Source organism: Adiantum capillus-veneris, chromosome 11 (assembly GCF_014529385.1).
Source record: "Adiantum capillus-veneris isolate H3 chromosome 11, ASM1452938v2, whole genome shotgun sequence".
Taxonomy (NCBI): domain Eukaryota; kingdom Viridiplantae; phylum Streptophyta; class Polypodiopsida; order Polypodiales; family Pteridaceae; genus Adiantum; species Adiantum capillus-veneris.
In genome coordinates this window covers 116,660,905-116,681,021 of record NC_140941.1, presented here as the reverse complement: position 1 = coordinate 116,681,021, position 20,117 = coordinate 116,660,905, and the positions used below count along the sequence as shown (strand labels likewise).

General features: G+C 47.1%; 1 protein-coding gene across 5 annotated transcripts in view; it reads right to left on the bottom strand.

Moving 5' to 3' along the window:
* Positions 1–538: 538 nt before the first annotated feature.
* The window catches only part of LOC147447889 (uncharacterized), a 45,329-nt gene continuing 25,750 nt past the window's right edge, over positions 539–20,117 (bottom strand). For 4 of the 5 annotated variants that reach the window (XM_086523792.1, XM_086523794.1, XM_086523793.1 and 1 more), the window contains 3 exons: positions 2,759–3,002; positions 1,725–2,041; positions 539–1,632 (listed from right to left, as the gene is read on the bottom strand). In XM_086523792.1, the coding sequence (XP_086379918.1) occupies positions 1,344–1,632; positions 1,725–2,041; positions 2,759–3,002 (850 nt within the window). In that variant the 3' untranslated portion in view covers positions 539–1,343. Of the gene's footprint in view, positions 1,633–1,724; positions 2,042–2,758; positions 3,003–3,095; positions 3,157–20,117 lie in introns of those variants that run through there. The other variant, XR_015189652.1, reaches the window with a different exon arrangement.

Here is a 20,117-nt window from a genome sequence, read left to right as displayed (position 1 = left end):
TCACTAGTTCAACCAATCAAAACTTTTTGAGTTGAAGAAAAGAACAAAATACATTCAGCCAACGAGAAGAAGAGTACTAACCGCTAAGAGTTTGTCCTTTGGGAGGCAAACTTAGGTCAACTTCAGACGAGCCCGACGGCAACCTTCAATGGTTGGAAGCTGCCTCCGCTTCTTTGTCCACACAAGCTGGCAATAAAGAGTATAATAGTTTTAGCGGGAAAGAAACTCAACCTCTGCAGTTACCCCAATGGTGACGTGTTTAACCCCCAGCCAAGGAGAAGATGGTTCAAAGTGCATCGCCCGCGTTTTGCGTTGCTACGGGAAAAAATGAAGTTGCAGTCAATGCTAGTATATACAACCTGTAATTGGTGACGTGATGAAAACTAATATGAATAAGAAAAGCCCGAGTAAGAGCTTTCTCTAGTGTTGTACCCTTTAACCAGGAAACGGTGTTAAAAAACATTTAATGGGTATGCTGGCACACAACCGCCAAGGGATGTGATTATCAGTATTGAGGTGTCTTTTGAAGCCACGAAGATAGGAGAAGTGATTTTGATCTGAATTTGCAGAGGGTGGCACAATTTCTCCTACAAAAATTAATGATGCACGAGGCAAGGAGACCAAAGCATGCGCCAAAAATAATGCAACTCCTGAATAGTCTCTGGCAGTGAATTTAAATGCCAGAGGCATAATTTACTCACCCAGAAATTAAAGGATGTTACAATAATCGAGGGAAAACTTTCTTCAACACTGTACACATATGTAACAATTTAGTACAGGTAAATTGACTATTTGGAATAGCAATGAAGCTTCTGCAGCCACCTTCATTTTCGAAAGAGCCAAACCTTAATGCATAGTAGTAGACATCCAAAGCAGTCTCTCTATGTACACAAGTATTATATGACTCTCTCTTTCCTGGTGAGCTCCCTTGCTTGATTAGCTCTAAAATGAGATCAAGCTCTCTCCAGAAAAATCAGAATACGCAGCAAAAGGATCGTTCTTGTGGCCGAACTTGTTAATTTTGCAGAACACCTGTCACTCTCCAAAGAACAGCCTCTTGTGAATAAGCCCTTTTGGGTCGATAAAGTAAGCTTTAGAAATCACCACCAAGTACGCTTTAGAAATTACTGCCGGACATATCTACAGGTAATAGTTATGAGACATTCGGGTCAATAAATGGTTGTTTTATTGATAAATGGTTGTTTTATTTGTGTTCTTTGACATATATGCTGCAGCTGAATTTGAGCAATTACAATTCAGTGTGACCTCTGAATGAAAATCTTCTGATGCTTCACTACTCTTTTGGAATTTTGATTGCCTCACTGCAATTCACTCCAAGAACATCAATTTCTTTCCTTCTCATTATAGCCCCAAGGGTATAGAAGCAGTGCTAGCACTCCTAATATTGATAGGCCAATCAGCCCGGTGAATGGATCAGCGTTTTGATGGCCAATAAACCATAATGATGCATTAGCACCATATTTTACTTGCCCATACATGCTAACAAGTTGTGTTCCTGCCATCAATCCTGCATGGATGCCTATCGCTACGTTAAGATTGCCACTGCATCGCACCTTTGCTCCTGTTAATATATAGGATAAAAGCCATAGTCCTGGCATGAGTGGAAGAGACCTGAAAATGCAGAACAGAATCATCTTATACTTCTGCTAAGATCACTGGCAAATCCAACTTGTATTCGATTTTATCAGGATGCTTTTAAATACCTGTGTGTAATTGAAAACGCAAGTCCTGATATTAGTGCTGCCTTGTGGAAGCCGAGATCTGCTGAAATTTCTTTCTGAAGCCACGACCGGAAAAATAGCTCTTCCACAAATGAGACCACAAGGCTTATGCCAAAACATTGTATCATTAATTTGAAAATCCTCAAACCACAGACTATAGTCCATAAGTGATTTTTTGAGGTGTTCAAGAGTAAAGTCGAAGTCCAGTCGAATTGTATTAATTGCAATGCTACACCCAACAGATATACTGAAGCCACTAGAGATAGGCCTACAACAAGTCCACTCAGTACAGCCAGGAGCTGCGGCAGGAAACATTGTCATCAATAGAAGACTAAGATAAGATTTCAAGCGGGTTATGAAACATAAAACTGCAAATATTTAAGAGTTTGACAGTACTCCATCTATTGGTGTTGTAAATGTAAAGAGCTCAGTCAATTTGTCTTTGACCAACATAAGTAATGACACCGAACACTAATGGAAACTCTGGTGATGTGTTCATGCATATATATGACAAACGTAAAACTATGAAGTGCCTTCAAAGATATTATGACATCGTAAACTGACAACAAGACTACATACTGCGAAGTGATATTTTCTTTGAGTGGAATTGGTTAACTGGTTCACAGTTAAAAGAAAGGAAGAGCAAGCAGAAGTCTCTGCAGATGAAAGGAACACAAAGGTCCATGTCAAGGATGTTGTGGACCCCTTGAACATACTTCAAGTATCAATTGCAGACATTGCAACCTGTCCATATTGGAAAGCTACAACCCAGTTTCAGATAAGTCTGGTTTCCAGCTAGGTCAAGTAAAGGAGTAAAGAAGAGCAAACCTAGACAGACAACCCTTCCCAGACAACTTTTTTCTGCCACATGCATGTTGCACTTACCCTCAGAGTGTGGGAAGCTCATGGAGTAGGTTAAATAATGCATGGGATAAGAATGGTAAGTTGAATAGAGAAACATAAATAAGATCACTGCTATACTCATGCACAAACTTCTCGAGTGTTTCATGCCAAACCTGTCTTGCATAGGATTGTGGTTGCAGGTTTACACCATACTGGTGAAGAGGATCCTTGTAACCACGAATCTTTCTCCCCCAAATACTGATAAGAATTACAACAGCACAGTACAACCCGATCAATGCAGCTGTGCTTGCAATACCATTCTGAGATCGAGATGCCCATTGCTGCAGAAGTGTTGGGAGTAATGGCACAAGAACCGGTGACCAAAGCAGCAGCACCATAACCATAAATCCTGTAATCCTGGAATTGAAAAAGCTGAGAGAAGGTTATAACCAATTCCTGATCTCACTTAACTAAAAATCTTGATCAGTACTTCTAAAGTTATAAACCCACCAAGCAAAGCATCCAACATCAGTGAAGACATGCTCAGAATATAGTAAGATTTGTAATTCAGCTGCATTTTGAACAAACAAGAAGTGAGACCATACAGATAATATCAGCTACAATGAGTTTCAAAACGCGAAGGCTCTTAACCTTCAAAACTTAACTGAACCATGCTCCTACTTTTGTGGCAAAAGGAAGATCTCAGCCCCTAAGTTTCTATATTGTCAAGTGTCTTCAGTCAGCAGCAGCTTGCCCCCTACTTGCTGGCTGTTGACAACGTCCCCAACCCACAAAAAAAGGTCGAAAGCACAGGTATCCAGGTCACTCAACATTGTTTAATTCCCAACCAATGATCCGTCCATCAACAATAGGCATTACACCGTAATCTTCTGCTAAAAAAAGGAATTCCTAAGCATATAATAACATAAATCTCACAAAAGCATCACCCATCTGAACTGAGATCCACATGGCATGGCCAAGGACAAGGGTATTGCGACCACACTGCACCAAACACATAAAAAGTGTGCCAAAGATAGATCCCATCTGCCTCAACAATATTTGGCAACCTAAACTCTAGCGCAAAGCTAATGTCGATGGGAACGTGGGCACCTGACATCTATTCCTTCAAAGCAACAAAGTCAAAATCCTGACACATTACCAAAATGATCAGCTATCCTAAACAGGAAGAGTAAAGCGAGCTATCAGAATTGGGGCTCGCCCCTCTAGAGAAGAAATAGTGATAAGGGCTCCGCGACCAAGAAGTGTCATCTATCCACCCATTCCCTCTGATGGTCAAAGCAGATAGCCATTCCCTGATCCTGATCCTAGAATACGAGCATCCAAACATGTGACCTAAAACTCTTCGGTGAGAGAGTATAATTTTGCTCCCGTATCTTCTGATTCAGAATCCAGATCCTCACCAATACTGAAGAAACCATAAAGCTGGTGCAAGATTCCTCTCTAAGCTAAACACCCAAAAGCCCGAACCGGTGCAATGTGGATGGTGGGCAGAAGCTGTGATGACAAGATGTGTGGTGGTGGATGATGGATAAATACACTGCGAAGCGGCGGTGGACAGGCACAGCTTTGCAAAGAAGCAGCAGAGCCGGCCCCACACCACTAGCAAAGTGCTGTTGCAAAGAAGTAGCAGCACTTTCATCCGCGGCAATAGCTGTGTCCATTGTGTTGTATCTGCTGGCTGCAACTGCATGCTGCACCAACACCGCAGCACCCACAAGCCAATCCCGAATCAAACTTTGGTCACAACAGCTGTGTGAGCACATGCGAAGCACATGGTAACCAACAGTGTGGGTGCATTGTGTGTGAGCGAGTTATATTAGGGAGCGTAAACACCTCTCTCTCTCTCTCTCTCTCTCTCTCTCTCTCTCTCTCTCTCTCTCTCTCTCTCTCTCTCTATAGGGGAGGGCTTCCCAGAGGAGTGGACACAGCACACCATAGTGCCTATCCACAAATCTGGCGACACCCTGGATCCAGGGAACTACAGGACTATCATGATTGGCCACACGATGGCCAAGCTATATGGAGCAGTACTTGAGGCACAGCTCAGCTACTACGCAGAGATCGAGGGTTTACGAGCTCCAGGCCAGGCAGGTTTCAGACGAGCTTTCTCCACCACTGATCACATCTTCGTTCTGCGCTGCCTCATTGATGGGGCAAAGGTGCGGAAGAAGAGGCTTTACTGCTGCTTTGTGGATTTCCGCAAGGCCTTTGACACAGTCCCACGCGAGAGACTCTTCCAGCGCCTTCACAGCATTGGGGTACCAACAGAGATGATTTGGGCCATATATGCTCTCTACGAGAAGGTGACGGGTCGAGTTCGTTGCCCAGGCGGTTTTTCAGAGACCATTGCTAGCACCATTGGTGTTAAGCAAGGATGCCCACTCTCCCCGACACTCTTTGGGCTCTACATCGACGAGATCTCCGACTACATACTGCGAGCAGGGGGAGAGGGGAGCAACTTGGCAGGTACTCCGGTCCACACCATGTTATATGCTGATGATATTGTGTTGATTTCAGAGTCACCCGAGGGCCTGCAACGCCATCTTGAGGCCTTTAACGAATTCAGCACACACAGGGGGTTCACTGTAAACCTTGGCAAAACCAAGGTTATAATCTTTCACACATCCAGTGCAGTGAGCAGCGCTGCCACCTTCACAGCAGCAGGAGCACAGGTTGATGTAGTCACCTCCTATGTCTACCTTGGCATCACATTCACCAGCCTACCAGGACCCTTCACTATGAGGCAGGCTGCTGCTGACAGGCTCACCCGAGGATATGCAGCTCTGGCCATGCTAGAGCGGAGATGCCACCAGGCACACTTTCAGGAACCCCGCACGAAGGGGTGGCTTTTCGACACCTTAGTCACCCCGGCCTTGATGTACTCGGCGGCAGTATGGGCACCGGGATTGACAGCTGACCAGTGGACACAGCTTGAGAGGCCACAGATATGTATGATCTCACGCTTGCTCCGCAGCAAGAAGACAGTGCCACATGACATTATTAGAGCCGAGCTCGCCACACCACCCATGGTGGTAGAGGCACTATTCCAGACAGTCTGCTTCATCCAGAGGATGAGAGAGCTACCTCCTGACAGACTTACTCGTAGAGCATTTGAGGCAGCTATACAGCTATCAGAGAGTGGGCATGAGAGAGCATGGTACTCACAGGTCAGAGCATGGTTTGAGGGACACGGTCTTGACATGGAGAGCCTACCACCTTTCCAGTACGACCCCCACTCACCATATGTTCACCTCTCTCGCAGTGAGAGGAACTTGGTACTGAGACAGGATCTGTGGCAGCTATACACTAGGAGAGTCTGGGAGTCACCTGGCTTGGGGACGAGGATGTCAGATTACAGAGACCAGTTTCTCACCATATTGTCTGGGGGGTTCATACAGAGACCACGCCACATGGACACATATATGTCACATAGCTCACGGGTGGCGATTGGTCAGCTGAGAGTGGCTTCACACAGGTTAGAGATTGAGATCGGGAGACATACTGGTGTCCCCAGGGAGGAGCGCGTCTGCAGAGCCTGCACAGAGGAGGTGGAGAGTGAGGAGCACTTTGTATGTAGATGCAGAGCATACACTGAGATCAGAGGCAGGTATGAGGCCCTATTCAGAGGACAGCCCACTCTCCGAGAGATCATGGACTCTCGGGATCAGAGACACCTCGGACGGTTCTTACTAGAGATACAGAGCCATCGGGACACACTACTACAGCCACACACAGCTACACAGACAGAGGGGAGACAGTCGCAGCTCACAGACTTCTTTCAGAGGATTACCGCCCCTCCCCCACCAGACACTCAGAGGGGAGTGACACTCCCACAGGCGGAGGTGAGCCGAGCTAGACGACGACCACGAGTCACAGGCTACAGGGGCGCGCGCTCCCACCACCGACAGATCGAGGGGATCCGAGCCCGGGAGCGCCGTGCCACTGAGGAGCGAGTGGCCCAGATGAGGGCCGACCCGACAGCTTTCATCCGGGCAGCCTTGGCACCAGACCCGCCCATGTACCACATCTTACATCCCCCCATTAGTACAGGATGGAGCTAGATAGCTTGATGCATTCTCATGATTGTACTACCTTGAGCATATAGACATGCATATACCCCTAGAGATAGAGCTCCATCCCTCCTCAGATACCCCACTACCTACATTCAGTTCAGTTTTGTATCAGTTTTGTTTCATTTGTCTTTCCGATAGACGGATGACATACACACCATGTACATTTGATTTGTCTCATAGGCCGATTTCGGCCTGACATAGACGTTAAAAATCTTTCTTTCTTTCTTTCTCTCTCTCTCTCTCTCTCTCTCTCTCTCTCTCTCTCTCTCTCTCTCTCTCTCTCTCTCTCTCTCTCTCTCTCTCTCTCTCTCTCTCTCTCTCTCTCTCTCTCTCTCTCTCTCTCTCTCTCTCTCTCTCTCTCTCTCTCTCTCTCTCTCTCTCTCTCTGACCAAGCTATAGAGTTGGGGAGATCGAGACGACCGCGACTTAGGAGGGGAGCCACGCAGCACCGACGGAGATTGCGACAGAGGATCCATAGGATTCTAGCACAACACCCAGAGTGTTGATCAGGATAGGCCTCATGCTACTGCATATTATATCATGGTGACACTTATCCCCATTCTGTACCATTGTGGCATGATACAATAGGAGTCGGTAGCACTCCTAGATCAGTTCTTTGTTTGTAGTTTTCTTTGTTTGTACCCAGACTTGGTACTAGACTCATCATTGTAATCAGTTGGTCTCATAGGTCATTTTGGCCTTTTGTAGACGTTAATATATCATTTCATTTATCTGTATTTAGTTTTTCGCATTTATTTTCACACTTTCACACTTTTCCAGACATTGTAACAGATTCACCACTTTTGTATCAGTTTGGTCTCATAGGTCACTCTGGCCTTTTGAAGACGTTAATACAACATTTCATTTCATTTCATCTCTCTCTCTCTCTCTCTCTCTCTCTCTCTCTCTCCCCCCCCCCCCCCCCCCCCCCCCCCCCCCCCCCCCCCCGTGTTCCTCATCCTTGCCCTTGCCCGGTTTAAGGTCGCCCTCGCCCATGGCATCAAAACACAAATTAATTGAAAATTGCATGGCATTGCTTTGCTCTGCTTTGCTTTAATTTGATTTTCCCAGCGGAAAGCACTGCCCACCGAAAAGCAAAAGAAAAATCACAAAAATCAGAAAGGCCAATTCTCCTACAGGTGCTAGAACAGGAGCAGACCAGGACATTGGACGCAAGGCCCCCCCTTATTTTGGTTTTAAGGCTGACGCCCGCAGTGGGCTGTGGTTGTACCTTTACCCGCAGTAGAATGCTTGATGCGGATGTATGCTTGATGCGGGAGACAATGTATGCATAGTGTGGATGCATATGTACGCTTAGTGGCTCTTTTCCGGATAGTGATTAAGCATGAGGAAGCTGAGTGATAAAGCCGACCCCCTAGAGAATGCCATTTAAAAGTGCAAAGAGGAACTGACGGAGACTATTACCAAGATGAACCGCAATCTATTGGGCACAATAAAAATGATGGAAGGACGCTTCCTGATCCAAGAAAGCAAGATAAACGGACTGGAAGACCGAGTGACGATTCAGGACGAAGAGATTGCGTCACTCAAGAAAGATCTCGTAGAAGCACGATCAAGCAGCACACTGGAAGAGGGCGAATTGCAACCCTCAGTAATCAAAGAAATCAACACTATCAAGGAGCAAGTACGGGCCATCAAAGAGGAAGAAGAGCAACACAAAGAGATGACGACTTCTTGGGTGGATATTCTTACCAAAACTCAGCAGAAGGCGGATGAAGCCGAGAAATGGATCGAGGTGGCCAAGAAAGGAAAAGGCAAGGAGATATCGTCCACGTCCACACCCACTATCATTAATCAGACACTAGAGGAGGAGCAAAGAAGACGTGTGCGCGCTTTACATGTGAGAATTTGCGGTCTTAAAGACAAAGGCAATGTGGACGAAGAGGTAAAAGAATTCATGGCCTTGATGGGGGTTCATGAGCCGACGCACACAAGAGCTTGGAGTGTGGGCAACATAAAAAAAGATGGAAGCAGTGGGGAAACCTCGAAAGAAAGGGCACTCATCCTCCGTTTTCCCTCCATGGAAGTGAAAAAGTCCTTCTTGAAGAAAAGGCCAACTCTTAAAGAGACGGGCATTTTTCTCGGGGATGATCTTACCCTCTCGCAGATCGCTCATATGCAAGAAGTAATGCCGGAGATTAGAGCAGCAAGGGGAAAAGGCAAGATTGCCTTTTACCGAGATGGAAGAGTAGTAATATTGGAGCGACGCTCCACATGACGGTGCGAGACTTATGGGACCACACTCAAAGTGGCTGCCTGGAACTGTAACGGATCCATGCGTCTTGATGTGGGTGATTTTGAGGATAGCTTTACTGGGAGAGACATCATCTTCTACTCTGAGACACACTAGGCCCTTGGGCAATCCATGCCTCACATCAGTGGATACAGATAGGAAACAGCTTACAGACAGGAGACACGCTCAGAACACAAAGGACGGGGCTCGGGGGGAGTGGTAGTGTTATTTAGAGGATTTGCAGCCATTGATACATATAGCCCGCAGGGATGAGCAGGCCAGGTACATGTGGGTGAGATTGAAAGCAGAGACAGGCAGATATCTCTACATTGCTATTTGCTACTTTCCCCCGAGTACGTCGGGCTATGCATCACCCAGAGGACAATCCCCCTTTTCTATTTTGGATGATGACATATGGAAGTTCTCTAGAGATGGTGACATTATCATTCTAGGGGACTTCAATGCTAGGACTGCCCATCACCAGACAGTGTTTTATGATACTTCAAAGGAGATGATGAGAGAGCTAGATGCTGTAGAGACGGGCATGTCCAGACTATCACACGATGCGGAATATACTGAGTATGGATGACACCTGATAGACATGGGCACCGCAAATGGACTGGCCATCTTGAATAGCCTACAGAGGTTTCCTGGTTCGGGAGGTTTCACATGCTTCCCACACAGACATGGAGCCAGCACAGTGGACTATGTCATGGCACAACCAAGCCTCATCTCTAGTATTCAGGACCTCACGGTTGGACCCAGACCTATTGGTGTGGCAGTGGATCATGCTCACCTGTTGGTGTGGCAGTGGATCATGCTCTTATATCGCTGACCATTTCTTTTCAGTTTAGTGTAGCACACAGGCTACGGGCAGCACCCCCTACTCGCTACACCTTCACGCGGGAGACGGACTCTGTATACATAGATGGGATCTACAGACGCCTGTGCACAGAGGAACCAGGGCGACCTCTGGAGGAGCTTACTACTATACTGACACAGACACTACATGATGCAGCAGCAGAGGCATACCCCCATACCCAGCCTGAGCAGAGACGCCGTTCAGGGAGCATGTCCCAGAACAGTTTGTATGATGAGGAATGCCGGGACACTAGAACTAGACTTCAGAGGGAGGTGCTTTTGGGGAACATCACTCATAGGCAGTCACAGATTGACTTCCGACGCCTAGTGCGGCGGAAGAAGAGGGCATTCCTAGCTCGCCTAGAGCAAGATCTATACCAGCTATTCTTGAGTCAGGACTCACGTGAGGCGTGGAGGCTCTTTCATGAACACCCCCCCCCCCTGCCATCACTTCTACAGAGGCGTGGGGCCAGTATGCATCATCTTTGTACACAGTTCTTGAGCAACCCCCCCGATCCATGCCCGCATACATGTGTTTTTTTCACCCGCTGAGATGGTGAGGAAGGCCATTGACAGGATGAAGACTGGGAGAGCATATGATCATGATGGCTTAGTGGCTGAGCATTTCATGCATGCCAGAGATTTACTAGCAGAGCTTCTAGCAGTTATGTTTAACCGTGCCATGTGTGAGGGCTTGCCTGATACCTGGAGCCTATCTACTATTGTACCTATCTTCAAGTCGGGAGACCCTATGGAGCCTGGGACTATCGCACCATCATGATTGGACACACAATGGCACGGTTGTACGCATCTATTCTTGAGCAACCGCAGCTGAGTAGATGGGCAGAGAGGGAGGGGATGCGCGCAGCCGGGCAGGCAGGTTTCAGGAGGGGTTTTTCTACTCTTGACCATATCTTGACACTCAGAGCCATCATTGAGGAGGGTAGATCGCGTGGGAGACGGATCTATTGCAGCTTTGTGGATTTCCTTAAAGCATTTGACACAGTGCCCAGAGCGAGATTGATGCGCAGATTACAGCAGATGGGAGTACCCACAGAGCTCATTTGGGGGGCCATGGCATTATATAGGTCAGTAGTGGGGCATGTACGCACCCCAGAGGGTCTATCCACACCGGTTTACTCCATTGTTGGGATGAAGCAGGGCTGCCCGCTCTCTCCTACTCTATTTGGTATGTATGTAGATGAGGTTTCTGAGTACATTGAGAGAGATGGTGATAGAGGTGCACAGCTGGCGGGGACATGGATTCCACTATTGTTATATGCTGATGATATTGTTTTGATCTCTGACTCTCCGGAGGGGATGCAACGTCACCTGGATGCTTTGCATAGGTTTGCCCAAGAAAGTGGTTTGTCCGCCAACGTTGGTAAAACCAAGGTCATGGTATTTAATACCACCCCACAGTGGATCAGGAGGTCAGCGCCCACTTTCACATACGGACAAGAGAAGGTGGAGTATACAGATGCTTACACTTACCTTGGAGTGGTTTTCAATGGGCCAGCATTTTCACTGAGGAGGGCAGCAGAGACTCGATTGACCAGAGCCCATGCAGCATTGGGTAAATTGGAAAGGATGTGTTCACAGGTCCAGTTTCAGGAGCCTCGGACCAAGCTCTGGCTCTTTGACACTTTGGTGGCTTCAATATTGCTCTATGGAGCTGAGATTTGGGGACCTTCACTGGACCATCACAGGAGGACAGGCCGAAGTGATGGATGGGGGGACATGGAGAAGCCTCTGGTCTCTATGATCTCGCGGCTCATTAGGGCCAAGACTTCAGTACCACGTGCTATTATACGAGCAGAGCTAGTTGCCTCCCCACTTGTGGTTGGGGCGCTCACAAGATCGGTCTCCTTCATACACCGCATGTGGGAACTCCCCAGAGACAGATATGCACACCTTGCACTTGAGTCCTCTCGACAGTTAGCCGTGCAGGGAGATACAACATGCTGGCCTGGGGAGATGACGTCATGGTTTCAGGCGCATGGGTTCAGCATAGACAGATTGCCTCCTTTCCAGTACTCACTGGATGTGCCTTCTCTGACTCTTACACAGTCCGAGATCACCAGGCTCATTCACCAGGACTTGACCCAGCTAGACACCAAGAGGACATGGATACAGCCAGTACAGGAGCTAGGCACGAAGATGGCTTTCTACAGAGAGCATCTCCTCCAGCTTACGGAGGATGGTTTTTTGACGAGGCCCAGATACATGGACACTCACCTGTCTCAGGGGGTACAATGTGCTATTGGCCAGATACGCACATCTTCACACCAGCTGCGGATCGAGACTAGGAGATACAGCGGAGTACCAGCAGAGGCCAGGACATGTCCCCTGTGTGACATCGAGCCTGAGACAGAGTTGCACTACACATGCCACTGCCCCGTCTACTACGAGATACGAGGCCGCTTCCATTGCTTGTTCAGAGAGGGCTTTGGACCATTCTCTAGAGTCATGCGGTACGAGGATCAGAGATGCCTGGGTTTGTTTTTGCTCGAGCTGCGTAGACAGAGGAGAGCTTGAAGAGAGGAAAGATTAGCCAGTCTCAGAGACAGACCACAGACTTCTTTAGAGCTGCCACTGGACACCCGAAGGAGTTACTACCACAGCAGAGCTCGTCGCTTTATACCAGAGGCATATTGATCGAACGAGCGACTGAGCTGGGGAGATCCAGACGCCCACGACTGCGGAGGACTACACAACATCGACAGAGGCTGCATCAGAGGATCCAGGTCACTTTGGCTCGACATGCACAACACCCAGTCAGACTACTGACCATGGAGGAGATTGATGAGATCCGCCAACGACCGATGCTAGATCTCCTATGATCTACCTATCCCAGCTAGCTGTTTTAGCTGCTTAGTCCGCACCCAGCAGTCTAGGATTCCATAATATTTTATTTTGTCATTTTGTTACTCTGACTTTGTATCACATCCACCACATTGTAACTGGTCTCATGGGTCACTTTGACCTTTTGAAGACGTTAATATAACATTTCATTTCATTCTCTCTCTCTCTCTCTCTCTCTCTCTCTCTCTCTCTCTCTCTCTCTCTCTCTCTCTCTCTCTCTCTCCCTCCCTCCCTCCCTCCCTCCCTCCCTCCCTCCCTCCCTCCCTCCCTCCCTCCCTCCCTCTCTCTCTCTCTCTCTCTCTCTCTCTCTCTCTCTCTCTCTCTCTCTCTCTCTCTCTCTCTCTCTCTCTCTCTCTCTCTCTCTCTCTCTCTCTCTCTCTCTCTCTCTCTCTCTCTCTCTCTCTCTCTCTCTCTCTCTCTCTCTCTCTCTCTCTCTCTCTCACACACACACACACACACACACATTAATCGCAATCTCCTAGGCACAATAAATGCGCTCGGAGAGCGCGTGTCGACCCAGGAAAGAAAGATACACAGACTTGAAAGTTGTGTGACTGCCCAAGAGACAGAGATTGGATTACTCAAGGAGGAGCTGGCAGAGGTGCAATCACGAAACACACTTGAAGAGGAAGAGCTTCAACCCTCAGTAATTGAAGAACTCCACACGATCAAAGAGCAAGTGCGGGCCATCAAAGAGGGGGAGGAACAACACAAAGAAATGACAACTTCTTGGGTGGATAATATCACAAAGACCCAACAGAAAGTGGACGAGGCCGAGAAATGGATCGAGGTTGCCAAGAAAGGGAAAGGCAAAGAAACAACGTCAACTCCTACCATTATTAACTTGACACTAGGAAGAGGAGCAAACAAGACGTGTGCGTGCCTTACATGTGAGAATCTGTGGCCTTAAAGACAAAATAATGTGGAAGAGGAAGTAAAAGAACTTATGGCTATGATGGGGGTTAATGAGCTGATGCATACAAGAGCCTGGAGAGTGGGCAATAAGAAAAATGGCAGCAATGGGGAAACCTCGAAAGAAAGGGCACTTATATTTCGTTTCCCCTCCATGGAAACAAAGAAAGACTTTCTGAAGAAGAGACCGACTCTTAAGAAGACGGGCATCTTCCTCGGAGATGACCTCACCCTCTCGCAAATTGCCCATATGCAGGAGGTAATGCCGGATATTAGCGGGACGGAAGAGTGATGATATTGGAACGACGCTCTGCATGACAGTGCGAGACCTATGGGTCCACACTCGAAGTTGCTACTTGGAACTGTAATGGATCCCTACGCCTTGATGTGGGTGCCTTCGAGGATAGTTTCCCTGGGAGGGACATCATCTTCTCCTCTGAGACACACCAAGCCCTTGGGCAGTCTATGCCACATGTCAGCGGATACAGATGGGAGACAGCCAACAAACACGAGACTTGATCAGAGCGCAGAGGACGGGGCTCGAGGGGAGTGGCAGTTCTATTCGGGGAGGAGTTGCAGCCATTGGTACATATAGCTCGCAGGGATGAGCATGCTAGGCACATGTGGGTGAGACTGAGGACAGAGACATGTAGATATCTCTACATTGCTATTTGCTACTTTCCTCCGTTACATCAGTATGCACCACCTAGAGGACTTTTCTATTTTGGATGATGACATATGGGAGTTCTCACAAGATGGTGACATTATCATTCAATGCTAGGACTGCCCTGAGGGAGCTGGATACTGCAGAGATGGGCCTATCTAGACTATCACAGGATGTGGATCATACTGAGTATGGACAGTACTTGATAGACGCGAGCACATGGTCTGGCCATCTTGAATGGCCTACAAGGATTTCCTGTTTTGCAGGAGGTTTTACATGCTTTCCACACATAGATGGAGCCAGCACAATGGATTATGTCATGGCACAGCCGAGCTTTATCTCTAGTATCCAAGACCTCACAATTGGGCCCAGACCTGTTGGGGTGGCAATAGATCATGCCCTTGTCTCGATGACCACTTGTTTCTAGTTTAGTGTAGCACACATGCCACGAGAAACAGCCCTTACTCGCTACACCTTTACGCGGGAGACAGACTCTATCTACATAGACGGGATCTACAGATGCTTGTGCACTGAGGAGCCCTGGCTACCCCTAGAGGAGCTTACTACTGTACTGACATAGACTCTACATGATGCAGCAACACACGCATACCCACACCCAGCCTGAGCAGAGACGACGCTCTGGGAGCATGGCTCAAAACGATGAGAAGTGCCGCGAGATGAGAGCCAGACATCAGAGGGAGGTGCTTTTGGGGGACCTCACTCAGAAACAGTCTCAGATTGCCTTCTGATGCCTAGTGCGGCGGAAGAAGAGGGCTTTTTTGGCTCGGCTAGAGCAGGATCTATATCAGCTATTCTTGAGTTAGGACTCAAGTGAGGCATGGCGACTCTTTCATGAGCATTCCCCCCTCTTGCCATTACTTCTACAGAGGCTTCGGGCCAGTATGCATCAGCTTTGTACACAGTTCCTAAACAGCCACCTCTCCCAATCCCTCCGAGCCATGCCCACACGCGTGTGCTTTTTTCACTGTTGAGATGGTGAAGAAGGCCATTGATAGGATAAGATCTGGGAGAGCATATGACCATGATGGCTTAGTGGCTGAGCAATAAGAGCCATTATCGAGGAGGGAAGATCACATGGGAGACAGATCTATTGTAGCTTTGTGGATTTCTGCAAAGCTTTTGACATAGTGCCCAGAGCTAGATTGATGCGCAAACTACAGGAGATGGGAGTACCCACAGAGCTGGTTTGGGGAATCGTGGCATTATACAGGTCAGTAGTGGGACATGTATGCACTCCAGAAGGGCTATCTACATTGGTTCACTCCGCTATCGGGGTGAAGCAAGGCTGTCCGTGAAACCGGCCCGTAGGGCGGTAGACTTTGGCTTTCACCCGATCTTTAACACTTGAACTTTAACGACACAAAGCAGTGACTTAAAAAGGAACCTGTAACTGGGAATTACACTTCAAGACATAGCACGGCTTGGCAGCTAGAGCGCTCCCAAGCACACAGCGACACCTGTAGGCCCCAAAGGTTGGCACCCCTTTCGTTATTTCTTTATTACTTTTCAGGAATGAGGAATAAGCAACAAAACCAGAGTCCGTGAGACCTACACCTGCATCCAACTAGATGACACCTGTGCAAGCAAAACTTCGGCAACATAACGGCCCCACACCTTGCCCTGAACAGTTTCCCAAGCTTTGACTCGTTTCCAATAGCATAAACCCCCTGTTTCCTGCGCAAAAACAGTAATTATAGCACGCTGTAATTACTGGTTTTTCATCTTTTTTCAGCCCTAAACAGCCCCCGAACTGTCGTCTAACAGTGGGGCACGGTTCCCAATGATTCTGGCATCATTGCAGCTGCAAAACAGTCCAAAAACAACGCTTCCACAGTGCTCAAAACGCACCTGTTTGGTGAGGTTATGACCCTCACTAGTGCCTGCTTTGGAGTAGCAATTAGCTACTTCTGTTCCTGCTCAAAGAGGCTCTTGCCTCGGCACAAAAGCATGAAACCACACAGCTGTACATCAGTCAAATGAAGAGCCCTCTCGTGGGGCATCACATAACTGCACGTAGGGGAGAGAGAGAGAGAGAGAGAGAGAGAGAGAGAGAGAGAGAGAGAGAGAGAGAGAGAGCAATGTGTAGTGTGCAGGTCATCACTCCTAGCACCACAATGTACATAGAGTGGAAAGCATGCACTCCATAGCTCTTAACCTGTGACAAAAGCTGAAAATGGCGCCCCCTCTTGCTGAAAACAGCTCGCCCTAGCCTCCAGAAGTGGCAGATTTGCTCACAGAGGGACACCTCATCCACTTTCCGAGTTTGGGCTTCCCCACTAAAAATATATCAACCAGCACGTCTATTTACTTGGCAGCAGAGCAATAAAATGTTCTCCTTGTCATTCTCGAGGTAATGACGTGAACAGATTTCATGGCCCAAAATAGCAGTTCCCTAATCTTTAAGAGATGCTTCCGTTGGGCTCCCACTAGTCTTCTAACCATCTATCCCTATTGGGACCGCATCCAAAAATGCAATGTGGCCCAACTATCGGGTACTTTCCTTTAGTGACGCCACCTTGGATTTATGCCTTTATTAAGTTCACTTCCTAGTATCCACCAACTTGCTAAGTGCGACGCGGGGACCTACATGATCTTGAACTGAGCCTAGACATCCTCTTACTATACGAATTCCAGTGCCTACCAACTTCCCTTCTGCGGGTGAAACTACCATTCACATTGGACATACAATGTCTGACCTTTTGCAACTTCAAAAAGAGGTTCTCAAAAATAAAACAAAAATCATTGGAAAGAAACCAACAACTAAGGTTAATAGTTGCCACATCCTCGTGACATAGTTAACAGTTGCCACGTCCTCGTGACGTAACCCCCTCTTGAAATGTCATAAAATCTAATATCTAATATCTAACCAACCCAAATGATTTTCTCATATTAAATTGATCACTTAATGTGGGAGAATAAACGGGAACAAGTGTTAAGATATAGACATGTGCTTATAGATCTATCTCAACACGGGGCCAATGGTAAAGGGGCTCAAATGAGAGATGGTCTATCAAAGAGCAAGGCTAACTAATGGAGCATAAGACCTTAGGGTTAGCTTCATTGAAGACCTCCAATAATGTGTGTAAAAGGCCTTTCACCTTAGGTAAGCTAGGGCTGAGCTTGAGACGCGAGAACCCGACCCAGGTCGAGGTGCTTGTCATGCTTGATGACTAAGGTGCTTGAGGTGCTTGATGATTGAGGTGCTTAATTATTGAGATGCTTGAGGTGCTTGACATGCTTGAGATGCTAGGGTTGCACTTAAGGTGAGAACCTAGCCCAAGCTTAAAGTGCTTAACGGCCAAGCTTGTGGTGGGAACTAGGCCTATGTATGAGGGGCTTGAGGTGTCAAAAAGTCAAACATTCAATCCCTACAAGGAGGGGGCGAGCCCTACATGAGGGGGGATGAGAGAGAACACCCACACACTCACACAAGGCATGCATGGTACAAAGAAAGCAAGAGGGACACTTGTCAAGTTCCTCCTCATGTTGACCTCATGGTGTGCCTGAAGCCTATTGGTTGGCCACCCAAGGGGTCCAATAATAATTTAGGAGATTTAATTAATTGATTTAGCATTTATCTAGCCCTCTCTCTCAAAGGGGAAAGGGGGACACTTGTCTCAAGGCTACCCTTGCTGCTTGTAATGCCTCTTGCTTGTGATTGGCTAGGCCTGGAGGGGTCCAATGAGCTTCAAGAATGAGCTACAAGGGGGGGTCGACCCAAGCAAGCTAGGGGGTTGCTTAGGGTGTATACTCACCCACACACACTCACCAACACTCTCATTGTGTGCTATGCAAAGTGCAAGAGCTCCCTCGCCTTCTCCAAGCAAGTAGAGGTTGAGAGCCTACACTAACACTCTTGGATATGGAGTGCAAATCCAACCAAGAGCCTTGCTTCAATGCTTAAGCTTGCCATCTCCTTCTTCTTAATTACTATGCTATTATGTATGCTAGCAACAAGAGTTATGATAAGTGAGGAACTAATTCTTTCTCCTACGAAATGTTTCTTCTTCCTCTTCCCTACCCTCATTCCCTGCTAGCTCTCTCCACCTTCGAAGGTGTTTGAGGTCTTGGGACTGAGGCTTGGGATAGTTAAAGCTTTCTTCAAGTTTATGTTATGTTTGTGATGCATGAAGCTTTCCATCTTCATTGCATCACCTAGGTCACAAGGAACACAAAGATTGTATTGTAACAAGTCTGTCTTAATAGGAGAAATCATAATACAAATGCCTATTGGAGGGGGGGCCGGCTCCACATAAATCTGGTCCTCAACTGTTGTCATATTCTCTAAATTCTCTCTCTTGCAAAAGTATTGTTCATACCAAGTTAACTAATTGCTATGATTATGTTGCTATCTTCAATTATGTTCGCCCGCTATGCTCACAAAGTCATTTCTCAAAAGTACTCTCATTAATTTCCGCTACTCTCAAATTAAATAGCCCAATTCCGTTACATTGGTATCAGAGCATTTGGTTTCTTTTTTCTTGCTTAAGAAGAGAGGTCCTTAAGTAGCCTATAAATGGTTGATGTTGTTAATTATATTAGGGTAAGTGGAACTGGGATCTATTATCGGTTTTGTTGAGCCCCCTATGTGGGGGATGGTGCACACCTCGGGAGCTTTCGACTTAATAATGGAGTCTTTTTAGACTTGCCTACGGCTTTACCATTATTGAGCCATAAGAAGTCCGAAAGGAGCTAGCCCTTGGCAACTCTGCTATGTTAGACCTACTCCTCTACTCTCTATAATTAACCACTTCGAACCATGGGTGTAGATACTTAAGAGCCAATTTTCAAAGGCTAAGAGGAGTGGCAACTAAGGTTTTGAAGTGCCAAAGCATACACTAAGTACATACATAAATTTTGTTATCATGACTGACAATAATCAAGAGAGTAGAATGAACATTGATAGCTTTGATTTTGCACATGAAGGTGCTAATGATGATTCTCCCATGTTTGTGAATTATCTCGTCACTAGGTTGCAGCAAGCTATGGGCAACCCTGCTTTGCAAGCCGAAGTTACTCCACAAATTCGTGCTTATGGAATTTCCCTTCCTCTCCAAGAGGAGAGAGAGCTTAGGAGGCCTCTTGAAGAGACCCCCAAAAGAAGACTTCCTCCCATTCGAGAGGAGGAATCCAAAGAGCAAGAAAGCAATGAAAGTTTAAGTTCCCCTGAAGATGTGGCTCCACAAAGACGGCGGTCTAGACGATCGCCCACTCCTCCCAAGAGGAAAAGATCAACACATAGTCCTTCTCCTCATCACTCTGAAAGGCAAGAGAGGAAACAAAGGAAGAAAAGGGCTAGGAAGAGGTCACCCTCTTCTCCTTCTTCTTCACCTTCCTCCTCTTCCGACGAAAGTTATGGCTATTCTCCTAGAGAATACAAGAGGGGAGGACATCACAAATCATTTCTTTCATGGTGAAGGTCACAAAAGCTAAATAAGTTCAAGGAGGGAGGAAAGAGTATCTTTTTTCTCACCTATGATGGCACCTTTGGTGCTACCGACAAAGTGTTGGCCTTCATCTAGCAATTTGATGCGGCCTTTGGAGACGAGGGCTTCACAGAGTTCTCCAAGCTACGCCATGTAGCTATGCACTTCCAAAAATCAGCTCTTCAATGGTGGGCTAGCCTTCGTGGCAATGGTGAAGCCCCAAAGACATGGAAAACTCTACGAGTTTCCATCATGAAGCAATTCCTTCCATGCGATGCAAAAGACAAAGTGCTTACCGAATGGCGCAGCTTGAAGCTCCTCTCCCATGAGTCTATCCACAAATATGTAGACAAGTTTTGGGATTTACATCTCAAGGCTACTGTCATTCAAAAGATAGACTTTGCCGATCAAAGGCAGCAATTCTGTGCGGGATTA